This window comes from Phaenicophaeus curvirostris, chromosome 10 (assembly GCF_032191515.1).
Source record: "Phaenicophaeus curvirostris isolate KB17595 chromosome 10, BPBGC_Pcur_1.0, whole genome shotgun sequence".
Lineage (NCBI taxonomy): Eukaryota > Metazoa > Chordata > Aves > Cuculiformes > Cuculidae > Phaenicophaeus > Phaenicophaeus curvirostris.
The window spans coordinates 12,208,076-12,221,994 of record NC_091401.1 but is presented as its reverse complement, the minus strand read 5'-3'; the positions used below and the strand labels follow the sequence as shown (position 1 = coordinate 12,221,994).

Sequence of the window (13,919 nt, the reverse complement as noted above, 5' to 3'; positions counted from 1 at the left end):
TTTCAGCCATACAGGTCAGATCCAGAACTTCTTCTATTGTTGCCAGTGAGTTCCAGCTCTGAGGGAGCTACCTACATCTGGTATAACTTCCTTAATATCTCACCCTCCCAAGCAGCCATCCATGATCTTTTGTGGAGCCCTGCAACTAAATCAAGAATTTTATCATCCCCACTATAATGATGTGCCACTGAGATGTAAAGATACTACATGATAACCAGTAATAAATTTTTATTTCCATCTTCTCAGCTCACTGTTTTCAGTGGCAGAAAGAAATCACTGCATTGTTCTAGGTCAAATATTAGCCCTACCACCAGAAAGCACTCGTAAAGCACTTCTTGTCCTATGTTTAAGTCTGTCACTCCCTAAAATTAAATTGTAGTATTTCTGCTGCCAACATCAGACAGTGATACCTAGACCATGCACTTTTCAGAGTCTACCGAGTGGTGGATGGTGAGGAATTCTTCCCTGAGAAGTTTTATTGCCCTGTGGCACCTTATCAGGAATACAGCTGGACACACAGTTCAGGGTCTAATGGCAAATAAAGATACGAAGCTTCAATTTAAACACTTTCTGAATCGTCAGCCTTTTGTATACTTTGGTCCTTGCAGAATCTGTTCTTGCAGAGCTCACTGAGTATTTGCTTGGACACAGCTATTTATTCCTATAAAAATCTCAAAACCAAGAGGTTTTAACATTTACTTATAGTAAACATTTTCACTGACTTGATTTTTAAGCATGGTGAATGAGATCATAAATAATTTCAATATAAAAATATTCTGCTGGCAAGTCACTTCAGAACAAACAAAAACAACCAACCAAAAAATCAAAACTATACCTTGCCATCTGCTGTTCCAAACATACTTATATAATTGTTGACTGTCTTGAATACAAATCCACGATCCATAAATGTAAAACAACGCTAAGAAAGGGAGAAAAAAGAATTATTTTATAGCCAAAAAAGCAGTACATGGCTTCACTTACCTGGCTGTTTGCCTTGCTTCACCTATAAACTTGAATCATTTGCAACAGTGAAGTTAGTCTTGTCTCAGGGCAAACAAAAGCAGGGAACTGGTGAATCTTGCTTGATTTTTTAATTTATTTTCAGCAGTAATAAATTGATCAAACTTCTCATTTTCACTGTGTCTACAGTCTAAGTTAACTATCAGAGTGCACTAGGAGAAAGTTTACCTAATGAACGTCATTCACGTACTGTGACCCTCAGTCACTACAGGTGGCACGTGATGGGAGCTGACCTGGATATCTCTTTCAATGACTCTGGAGGAATCAATCCAGCCACATTACTTGCTGTCTTTGAGCTACACTATCTCTCTCAGAGCAAATATGCCACTAAGTTACTTTACAACAGGAAAGCTGCTCTTGCTGAGTTGTGGGGCTAAAGAGCCAGAGGGTGTAAAGGCTTTTTCAGGGCCTTGGTGCTACAGTTACAGATGTTTTTTTCCTTGCACAGTCAGCCTACTAGGTAGACAATGCAGTCTTGAATTACCCCCCTCTCTGGTGCTACTGAACTGTGCAATATTAGTGAAGACTCCAGCCTTCTGCTACACAGCACTGAAACAAAGCTGCTGCAACCCTAGCCGGGAGGAAGACATATCGTCTCTAACCTATGTAATTCTTTCTGGCAAACTAGATCCAAACAGAAATTAACACAGACAAATGCAGTATCATATAAGGCAACATCACGATCTTCTCAGTTTAGCTGAGGAATATACAAAATGGCCTCAAGCTCTGCCAGGGTGGACATTAGGAAAAAATTTTTCACAGAAAGGGTCACTGGGGACTGGAACAGGCTGCCCAGGGAGGTGGTTGAGTCACCTTCCCTGGGGGTGTTTAAGAGATGGGTGGACGAGGCACCGAGGGGCATGGTTTAGTATTTGACAGGAATGGTTGGACTCAATGATCCAGTGGGTCTTCTCCAACCTGGTGATTCTATGATTCTATGAAAAATAGCAGGCAAATCTGCAATACCTCCACAGGTGCAACACCACATGACTACTGACTAAGCCCCTCCATCTACAATCTTGCCTCAAAACAGCATCATCTTCTAATTGATGTAACAGTATGGATAGACACAGCTTAACATCAGTATGCCAACGGCAACTAGGGCTTCCATGTGGTACTAACAACTAAGGTCAACATAGTGGACAGCAAGATTATAATTTACTTCACCTACGCATGGAAGGAGAAAAATCTACCTTCAGTTTATGGTTGTTTTCCTCATAACCTCACAGGAACATTTATTCATATCATAGAATGGTTTGGGTTGGAAGGGACCTTAAAGCCCATCCAGTTCCAATCTCCCTGCAATGGACAGGGAAACTTTCCACTGGACCAGGTTGCTCCAAGCTTCACCCAACCTTGTCTTGAACACCTCCAGAGTGGAACACTCACGACCTCTCTGGGGTGTCTCCCCACCCTCACAGGAAACCATTTCTTCTTAAAATCTCATTTAAATTTCCTCTCTTTCAGCTTAAAACCATTCCCCCCATCATCATGTCCTTGCACACCCTGATCAAGAACCACTCCCCAGCTTTCCTGTAGCCCCTTTAAGTACTGGAAGGCAGCTCTAAGGTCTTCCTGGAGCTATCTCTTCTCCAGGCTGAACAACCCCAACTCTCTCAACCTGTCGTTGCATGGGAGGTGCTCCAGCCCCCTGATCATCTTCTTGGCCTCCTCTGGACTCGCTCCAACAGATTAATGTCCTTCCTGTGCTGAGGACACTAGAACTAAATGCAGAACTCCAGGTGAGGTCTCATGAGAGCAGAAGAGAGGGGCAGGATCACCTCCCATGACCTGCTGGTCACACATCTTTTGACGCAGCTCAGGACATGACTGGCTTTCTGGGATGCAAGTGCACTTTGCTGGCTCATGTTCAGCTTTTCATCCACCAGCACTTCCAGGTCCTTTTCTTCAGGTCTTTTCCCAAACCATTCTCTGCCCAGCCTGTAACTGTATTGTGCTTGGGATTGCCCCGACCTAGGTACTCTAAACCTGTGCTTAGGCTTGTCCCAGCCCAGGTTCCCTTGCACTTCTGTTCCTGCTATACTGCTCTCTTCTGAGGCTGTGCTTTCATTTGTCACAAAAGATTTGAGCCTGGATTTCAGTGTGTACAATATACAAAGTTCTGTACTTAATTAATGTACATTATTCCATTAATGGAAAGGTGCATGTGTCCAGTTTAAATCTAGATTAAGTACCTGGCCATATATCATTTTGAATGGCAATTTTACCATGCTCCAATTCTAATCCAATGCTGGGAAAATAAAAATGATTAAGAAATATAAAGACACAATCATAAAATGCAACTCCTTTTAGAGAGTTTTCCAAATTACGCATGCATTTTCTCATACTTAGTAAATGAAGGGTCATTACAGAGTTAAAAAGGTAGGCTATAGTATTCCCTTTGCAATAATACTTACAATTTGCTTATTCTGGTTCATAAAAGCTGCCCACTCTGGTTCTGATTAAGAAATATTAATCCAACCACAGTCATTCAGAGTTATAGTATTTAAAGTAAAAAAACCAGCTCAACTGTAACTAGAGTTTCATTCCTTAGTGAAATTTTTACCCTTTTGAATGTAATGTAAGATTCTGCAAAATTTGAAAACTTGGGCTTTTAGAGAAAAGATATAAATTAATCAGAATTCTTCTAAAATGAAGCTAGTTAAAGCTTTAGCATTCTCAAAGACCACAAGACATAGAAAAACTGAACTATAGGTCAACACTAAATTTGGAAATTGAGCCATCATTCACTCAGAATTGTTTTTATTCTCTTTGACTAGACTAGAATAGTCTCAAGTTTGCATCAGGTATGGGGAAATAAGTGCATATGCTGTAATGGCATAACATCTCACCTTGAGAAATCTGGCCGTGCTGTAGTTTGCATTCCTGGCTTCTTCAAGAGCATCTTTGTACTTACAAAGAACATGGTCTGCTAAGATCATCATGAGCGTATCCAGCTCAGTTTGAAATGATTCTGGAAACCTCTGAGTTCGAGGAACCTAAGCAGGGAAGAGATCATCACGGGAGAGTGCACAATGTTATGCATTAAACCTGAAAATACATTCAGGCCAGGAATACAGACAATAAAACACAAGTCACTCAGCACAGAAGAAAAATATCCCTAGAATTCCATGAATCTATTCTGAGTATAAGCCCCAAAAGGAAGAATCTGGTCCATAGGAAAGTGAGAAAACTTATCCTCAGATTCCAGCAAAAGTATCCTAAAAGCATCTTTGATAATCAGGTAGAAAAGAGGTCAAAGCACTGATTTCCAGCTATGTAAGGTGTGCTCAAGCAAAGTGGAGTTGCTGGATCATTTATTTGCTGTCTGGTATAGTCATCTGTTGGGTAACTAGCAGAAACTAGAGAATTCTCATTCCATTCTAAACCACCCATTAAAAGCTGAAGCAACTGTAATTTTGCTCCACCAGTTCTGTACAAGCAAGAGCAGGTTTGAGCATAACCAGTAATATAACGTTCTTGTGGATAAAAAAAAAAAATACTAAGTATAATAACATTTCTCTTTTTGATCAGTCAGTGAGAAAAGTCCAAGTATGCATATTTCCCAGGATTCTGCTTTTTATGTTTTCCCTAAGAGATTGTTTGCTTAATTAACTGAGATCACATACATACATACCTTTGTTTTGTTTTTATCAGCTAAGTGCTGTGCCATTGATTTTAAGATAACTGCAAAGAAGAACCAGGAATGCTGTTCAAAAGAAGGGAAAAAAGAGATTAGGAAAACCAATTATCTGATAATAATATATGATGCATTGCCATTCCTTATAGAAGGATTGTATTTCTCAGTAATGCACAATGATAAACTCTATATGACAAATAAATTAAAGCCTAAGTGCCATGTGTTTGAGTAAGACTGCATAATGTCCTTAAGAGAGCTGAAGCCATCTCAGGCACTTTGTGGCTGTGGCTCTGTGAAATAAGGAGCCCACAAACACCACTCCTACAATCCTTCTGTTCCTTCCTGCTGAGCACTGTCTTCACTGTTTGTTTGCAGGTGACTGGCAGAAATGCACAATGCAGAGAACCTCAGAGAGCAGAAGTCGAGAATAAACTGCTTTGTTAGTTCCAGAAGACTGGTAATTTGGCACAGAGTAAGATGGCAGTCGTTTGAAGGATAAACAGAGTGGTTCTTCAAATACTGTTTGTAATAGTGAACAGGCAGATATTAATCTTTGTCCTCACATATCTCGGGATATTTTTGCTACTGGGCACTCCTGAGCTGGACTGGGCAGCTCTTTCACCATAACCAGTAGGGACAGTGATGCGGCTTGCACTTGTATGAATTTTTTAGACCTGCTTTGATATGAGAAAACTCAATCATTCTCATTTTAGTCCCTGTCAATCAAAAGCAGCAGCTGGAATTAGGTATAAATGTCCTACATACAGATGAATATTCTCTCTGCATCTTCCAAAATAAAAATTAAAACAAAGTATCCTAAAATTAACTGCTCGCATCATAATTTGTAAGAACTAGGTTTCTGACTCAGATTGAGCAGTAACAGAAAGGAGGATGTCTATTATACCAGCCACAGCATCTGAGAAATGTGTTATGCTGAGAAACTCCAGCAAGCCTGCTAAGGCTGTTCCCTTGAATCCCTTCAGGATGTGATTTGTGCAAAGTTGACACAGGGGAAAAGAAGACGAGAAAGAGATGTGACAAGTGAGTTTCAGGCAGAAAATCAGTAGTAAAACTACAAATGTACTTATTCAAGCTATCATTCACCTTCAAAACCTGTTTCACTGTTACTTGGTCATTTAACTTCAGAAGACCAGTCATATTCTTGGCCAGCTCTTCATGAACAGTCCTTTCTTCAAATGATTTGGTCCTGAACACATACTGCAGAAGAAAGGAAAACAAAAAAAAATAACAAAATGTACATTCAAACAAACAAAAAAAACCTCAGCAGGAGAAGGTAAGTTATTTATATACCACTAACAACTGATGATCTTTGTGGCCACAATATCCTGACTGAACAATACATTCGCGTGACATTCAATTCCCTGGCAGTAACGGCACAACACTGCTCCCCTACAAAATCCCAGTTTTAAATATGACATCCTATTGATTTCAGCTCAATGTGAACCAAGAGGAATTTCTGCCTAAAATCAGTGCTATGTTTAATTTTTTCAATAGGCCATAGGACCCTGACACCTCTAAACTGCTTTTCAAGCCATTTCACCAGAGGAAAAAAAGAATAAGCAAGCAGAGGAAGTCTGGAGGGTTTTTCACCCACCTAGACAGGGCCACCTTTCACTTGCTCCTTTCTTCCAATGACAACAGCCAGTCAGAGCTGATAACAACTCTTCATCCTGGAAGGTGTAGAGCACTCACTGGAGCCGACAGAAGGGGAAAACTGTACTTGCTAGAAACCAAGCCCTCAAGACAGGAATTTATCTACCAGGTTGCTCAGCACTCAAATCTAGTTGGAGTTTTGCTCAAAATTTTAAGCTAATAATTTGGCACTAGGATCCTTCACTCTTTTCCTAAACCGAGAGCTCTGCCACTGCATCAGCTAGGATAAAACAGCTTTTAAATTCAACCAGGTAGGTAAAAGAAAGGAATATTACTTGAAAATACCTTATTAGTACTCAGCCTGCTTTCCAGAGCAGATGCTGTAAGCTTCTCCCTCTGCAGTGTGACACTTGTGGGTCCAGTTATTTAAGTCAGCATAATTTCACATTATTACTTGCATCTGAGTGACTCACAATTCTCAACTTATTCTCAAAACAGCAGTTCTAAAGTTCATTTAGAACATTAATTTCCTTACAGATGGATAAAAGAGATTAACAGCTATTGGCTTTTGACTGCTGCTGGAAATGGGAAAATATGCTAAATGGGCTATTGGTGCAGCCAAATAAACACCTGCTATTTCAAAGACATTCAGACACAATAGGTGTCTATTGCAATTTTGAGAAGTGATGGAGTATAAGAGGTGTTAATATCCATTTAATTAGCTACATATAGATGCTATGTGTTTGTTTATTTTTGGACCCTGAACAGTTCTGCTGGACCTCTGCAGAAATCCTCAGTGCTTGAATCGGAGCACTTGAGACTAAAAATGGACAATGTAAATGCTGAGATGCATCACCTGCACACACATACTTTCATGAAGTATGAAAGTAAATCCATACCATGGAAATATCAACTAACAGTTGTCAACACTGAGATCAAAACAGTCTTCACACTTAGTAACCTAACTTCAATCATATTTTCATTATTCTACCCATGAACATGCTAAAGTTTCAGAGTTCATAAGGAACGTATTCGCCTTTCCTAAAGTTAATTTAAAAAAAAAAATAAATCCTTCTCAAACTTAATGTCACATATGTTGCTCACAATTCACAAACAGTACAAGAAAGACACTGAGCTTCTGGAGAATGTCCAGAGGAGGGCAACGAGGTCAGTGAAGGGACTGGAGAACAAATCTTATGAGGCATGGCTGAGGGAACTGTGGTTGTTTAGCCTGGCAGAGGCTGAGGGGAGACCTTATTGCTCTCTACAGCTACCTGAAGGGAGGCTGAAGCAAGGTGTGTGTTGGTCTCTTCTGCCAAGTAACAAGTGATAGGACGAGAGAAAATGGCCTCAAGTTGTGCCAGGGGAAGTTCAGATTGGAGATTATTTCTTCACTGAAAGCGTTACCAGGCACTGCACCAGGCTGCCAGTCCTATCCCTGGAGGTGTTCAAAAAACATTTACATGTGGCACTTTGTGACATGGTTTAGTAGGCATGGATGTTGGGATGACAGTTAGGTTAGATGATCTTATAGATCTTTTACAACCTTAATAATTCTATTCTATGAAATATGCATTATGAAAACTACTTGTTGCACAGAGAATCAGAATGTCATTACAGCCAGAAGTGCATCCAGACATTTGTCACTCATAGGTTCTTGCCATGAGGGTGGGGGATCTCTCATTGCTATTGTGACCTTCATTAATTCTGTCACCACTGAACCAGAGTTGGCCAAGAGACAAAGTGAACGCAATATCTACTTCAATTCTTCTAACAACCTGCAATGCTCCTTTATGCTGCCATTTGAAATACACAAGAATAAACGTAACACTCAAAGATATTACAACTTACTCTTTGTTGATTCATCTAGTAAGACTAGAACAAAAATTTTCAGCCCTTTCCCTCACAATTAAAAGCAAAACAAAAAAAAAATAAAGACAAGTGGAGAGGAGGGAAGGAGAAAGTGTAACACCCATAAATGAGGTTCATTTGTCTATTAATTTTTCTGTCCAGGCCAGTAACAGCAGTTAATATATTTTTCTGCTTAAAAACATGATTCTTCATAAAATTCTTAGCATATACAGCTGCTACCAACTATACTTACAATGAGATGCTTGCTGGCCAATACTATTACTCAAACTCATTTAATGGATATTCAATCAATAAAGAAAATAAGTTCATCTTTAAAGAGGCCACTCCTTTGGCTTTTTAAGCAATACTACAGTTTGCACGGCACTAAACTTCATACACAGAACATATCCACATGTATTTTCTACATACACACTCTTCTTCAAAACAACGGATAGAAAATGCTGAGTAAACAGGGAACAGTTACCAGAATCTGAACTTTGCAGATGAGATAAGAGTTTATCCACAATAGCTCACGTAAGGATACAAGATCTTGAAACTAAAATCAGGACTTAAGAAAATAATCAAAGGCTAAGCTAAAAATCTACAGCTTTCTAAGAAATATGCAGCCATCTTGCAACCATGAAGAGCTCCCAGAATTGCGTCTTCCATAACAATTACCACTACAGGATCCTTTACAACTACAACGAGGGCAACCCTGTACGTGTATCACAGATGGCCAGATATTTTAATGTGATATATTTTACACAGGCCAGAGGAATGCTGCAAACTGTGGGCAAAACATTTAAATGCCTTTCACTGGTATCTATTTAGCTGAAGTTTCATGGTCTTTCATATATTTACCTCTCCCTTTCCAACTCTCAAGCCCCTCAAAGTGAGAAAATCTCAGTTTAACACTATTTCATGAAGACTGACACTAAGCCTATGCTCCTAGAAGCTTAATGGAAGTGTGTTTGCACTAGGTCTTGTTTCTAAAATGTAAGCTCTAGTCATCCGCAGGCTATGAAGAATGTGTCCTTCCCACATAGCAGTACCCTTTAAGACTGCATGACAGCTGCCTCCTCCAGTGTTTGCTCAACTTGGTGTCCTATGGAAAGCAAGCTGCACTATGCAGAGGAAACATGAGCAGCCCTTTGTCCTCCTCAACAGAGTAAGGTTGCAAGCCAGGATGCAGCAGTTTGGTGGAGAAGGACACTCTGTGGCATGTCCTTGCTCTACAGGATGCCCTTAAAGCACAGACAGGCAGTGTAATTTGTTCAAGGTGATGCAAGAAACCTATGGCAGAGAAGGAGAATTGATTGAGCCTCTTCCAAATCTCACGTTTGTTTCCTTACCAGAGTCACCCAGCCTATGAGTGGCAGAAAGCTATGATGCAAATAAAGAGGAAGCTACATTCACAACCAACAGTGAACATGACCCCACCTCCCATAAAATAGTTTTAATGGTACAACAGCAATCATACCGTCACATAAGAATTGATGTAGTTGTCTAGTTGTTCTTCGTGGCACTTAGCAACAATATTAGTAAGAACCCTGCAAGGCAAAAAAAGAGAAAGAGTAAAAATTGAGCTGGTTTGAGAAATAAGGCTGAGAAAGTCTACCTGACACATCTCATTGTTCTGTTATTATACCTTTCATTTAATACAGCTCATGAGGGATGTGATCCAAATGATGAATAGCGTGTGCAGAAACTGTCCCACTGGGAAAAAAACAATCACTCCTTAGCCCCTCAACTTGCGTGGAGTGTGCTGTCATAGATGCTTTTCTCTAACATAATCATTAAAACTCCCAGTTTGTACATTTTAACTGTACTACTATTACAACAAAAGAAAACTACTAACTAAAGCTTATAAAGACCTTGGATGACTAGGAACAAGGGAAAAAAAGAATATGTTAATGAAATAGAGGCAGAAGCCTCTTTTTCTAGGAATGCTACTTGTCAGGTTCTCTCAGATCTAGGTAATTCTGTAAAATTCTGATACTGTGCTTATGACAGTACTGTTAATCAAAGACAAACACAAGCCTAGGCTCAAGCCCTCTCGCGCTGTTTGCCCATATACTTGGACTCAGCACCAGTCTGAGCACCTAAGCACTCCAGAACAAAACACTGAGCACAGTGCTCTCTTGTTACAGAGTAGCATGAAGAAGCTGGATGCTTGGTGCAACCACAGATGCCTTGAGCTTCTGCAGGTCAGCTTGGTGATCAGCAACATAGAAGAAAACCACCTGGGTCACTCCAGCATCTGCTCTCACAACATGAGCTTCTACTAACAGCAGAGATGGCCCTACATGACACCACGTGTTTCTGCAAAGTTCTCTCTCTCTCCTCAATTTGTACCTGGGCTACCTTTGTTTGAGATCATCCTGCTTCAGAAAACACAAGTCTGAGCAAGAAGTCATCTTCAACTTAACCATGAGATTTCCTTGTGATAATTTGGGTCTCTTTTTTTTTCAGGATACTTAATATAGAAAAGACTCTGAAATTTTATAATTTTATTTTTATGCTAAAAGAATGGGGAGGAAACAGTTCACAACTCTCAAATGTCAAAAATTGGTGAACTGTATTTCAAATTGAGTGCAGAATACTGCATAATAATGGTATGACTAAAATGGATAATTAACATTCCTAGCTGTGGTCCACATACAAGTTGTCATTTTGACTAGCTTGGCGATTTGTGTGTTTTCTGCCAATTCTCCTTATCAGATTCAAAAGCTTTATAATTATTTTAAGTCAGTATTTTTCATGTATCTCATTTCTTGCTGTTTGTAGAAGTAGTAAAACTTGTGTTAAAACACAAAAACCATGACAAAATTAGTTGTGCTCATTCCAACCCTTAAGCTTTTATTCTGATTTGAAATTGAAACAAACTCTGACAAAGATGAGACAGAGAAGTGATGACATGACTGAGCCCCCAGACAAGTAAATAACCACGAGTATAAAGGGAATAATGTTTTCTCTCCAACATATAAGCCAATCTATGCTCTCATTCTCTTGTTGTTGCTTTTAACATATTCAAAACAAGTTGCTTCAAGCTATTCAGAACAAAATACACTGTGTGTGTATATAGGACATGTCAATGAATGGCACACACAGCAGATGTGCATAGTCCCATTGACATCAACTCTACCAGCACAAAAGCTACCACGCATACAAGAAAAACACTGAGAATCCTTCTTTTCTTTTTTGGGTCTGGTGGGCGTAGAGCAAAAATCTGAAGCATGAATAAATTAACATCCTTCCATCTTTCCATCTAATCATTAAAATGACTGTTTTCAACAGCTGCCTCTTCTACAGCATTTCTTTTCTAGACAGTTAACCAATACTGAAATTCTAGCCTGGGACACAGTTCTTCATGCTTTTTATCTAGTCTTAACATCAGTTGATTGTTTGCCAGGAAAGGGTCCTAAACAAAGGTCTGACCACCTCCCACCCTTTGAAAATTGTATGCAGTGATGAAATCACCCGTGTTTACAAGTGAAGGTTCTAATCTTAGTGCCTAGATGTGGCAAAACTGGACTTGGCCCTGCAAGGTGCCATGATCCTTCCTTTGATAAATGATACTGAAACTCTAGCTTTCCAAGTTTAAGATGAATAATTCTGCATCCTTGCTCCTTTAAGTTTTACTAATTAATCTTTCTTCAGGAATTAATTCTGGAGAACAATTTGTAGAAAGAAAGAGAATATACTGACAGCAGATTAGCCTAACAGAATTGCTGTGGACACTTGCCACTTTTTCCTACTGATTCTATTATAGTTCCCATGTTTAGGTAGTAGCAGAAGTACACCACCACCATCACTATGGCCAAAAGAAAATGCAACACAACATTATGCCCTTCTGCAGAAATGGATAATAATCTCTCCAGTATTTTTTTTTCCTGCAGCCCTGATTAACAGCATCAATAAAGACAATTTCATTATATGAGGGGTGAGAGACTCAAATAATTTCAGCTGTTTGCCTGCTCACTCGAAAATGCTTCCATTGCTCTTCAGTTATTGCTGATATACTCTAATCAACAAAAGCCCCAGAACACTGTGACCTGTTTGTTTGACTCTGCATTGGATGCTGCAAGATGCTAAAGCTCTTCCTATGCCAAACTCCACATCCTCAGACCCAAACATAAAACAAAACTGATATTCAGCTTTTGTTAGGCTGCCCTTAACTCCTTAAAAATGAGATCTTTACCTATGACTGCCTCAGGGCACAGAGACACCATGGTCAGTGATTTTTTGTTTGGTATCAGTCAGCACATGATACCATGCTCTTCCATGCATTTGCAGAGCCCTGAGGAAGCAGTCATCTTCACCTACTAAGGACTAAACATCATAGCTTTTTAAGAGCATTTTTAACATCTACATTTGCACTCTAGAGTGAATTCTCTTCCTCATACAGAAAATATTCAGATACCTGGTCACAGCTGTTGTAACTTCATCATCATTGTTTTGCACCAAAACCCAGAAAAGTTGATTCAGGACTACAGGAAGAAAATTCATAATTATATGGATCTTCTCAATCCTCAGCAAATTCTGTAATGGATGTAAGAAAGGAAATGAGAGATTTCCAATATTAGCATTGAAAGTTGATTACTTGCTTTCATACTTCAGCAAGTAAAATGAAGTGCAGTCTCTGGTGTAATAGCAGAAGGAAAACAGGCCAACAGGTAGAGGACTGGTTTCCCCATGGACTTTGTTTTGAATACAACCATCAACACAACTATAGGTATTGTCCACATTTCAGAATTCAAATATTTTGCTCAACACTGACTTAAGGATGAGGTAAGAAATAAATTCAAACCAATTTTCATATTTCACTAAAGATACATATGCAAGAGCAAGAAAATAACTTAATTACTATTTTCAAGACAAACATTTCCTAATATTTTTAGGAAAACTCATTCTTTTTATGTAGACAACTGATAAACTTAACTCGTGCCTAAAATATGTACATTAAAAGCACATTGGTAAAAAGTAGAATTAGCATTCTAATCTGACTAGAGCGAAATTATATTTTCTCTGATCAAGGAGCATATTGAGCTTTTAATTCAAAAAACACTCTCCCTTGAATTCTTCCTAGATTTAACATCAGTCATTTCCAGATCGTTCCAAAATGTCTTCAAAGGCACTAGTTATTTATAAATAAAAGCAAAATACTCTGGGGAAAATGACTTATTCCCTGATTATACTGCATTGTTGCTCCCTCATTGTTTACAGCATTGTCTCTATTTTCTAATAAGATTGCTGATGTTTTTATAAGGTAAACTACAAACAGCAAATAAAGAAGGTATTTAGAGCGAAAGTAGGAAGAGTCAGGTAGGAGGAAAGTGCACAATGTGTCTAAGGCAAGGGAATAACTAGCAGGAATACTGCAGCTCTACAGGCTACAGCAACTTTTCCTGGATGTTCCTAGAGCAACAGAGCAACATTACACTGTCTTTTAATACAATCTGAGTCTTAGCATAGGCCAGATTGCCAAAGTGGATGAGGCAGATGCAGCCATGCTCTAAATGAGAAGGGACGTGAGAGATCTCTGTGATCATTAATGCCTCTGTCACATCAAGTCTAACCGGAGTTAACATGGACCCATTGCCTCCTGGTAATTCTATGCCTTGTTTAGAATTGAGTGATATCAAGAAGAAGAGAAATGTTTATGGCCTCTGGAAGAGGGCACAGGCCTCTTGGGTGGACTACAGGAGGGAAGTGAGATTGTGTAGAGAAAAAATCAGAAGGGCTAAGGCTCAACTAGAAATCAGATTGGCAAAGTCTGTGAAAGATAACAAAA

The 13,919-nt window shown here is 39.3% G+C and overlaps 1 protein-coding gene across 8 annotated transcripts in view; it reads right to left on the bottom strand.

Annotated features, from left to right (window-relative positions):
* DOCK10 (dedicator of cytokinesis 10) overlaps positions 1–13,919 on the bottom strand; it is a 161,928-nt gene that overhangs the window by 35,773 nt on the left and 112,236 nt on the right. For all 8 annotated transcript variants that reach the window (XM_069864804.1, XM_069864803.1, XM_069864796.1 and 5 more), the window contains exons 24-29: positions 12,549–12,667; positions 9,606–9,675; positions 5,765–5,878; positions 4,658–4,729; positions 3,873–4,019; positions 836–919 (exon numbers count right to left, since the gene is read on the bottom strand). In XM_069864804.1, the coding sequence (XP_069720905.1) occupies positions 836–919; positions 3,873–4,019; positions 4,658–4,729; positions 5,765–5,878; positions 9,606–9,675; positions 12,549–12,667 (606 nt within the window). The remainder of the gene's footprint in view (positions 1–835; positions 920–3,872; positions 4,020–4,657; positions 4,730–5,764; positions 5,879–9,605; positions 9,676–12,548; positions 12,668–13,919) is intronic.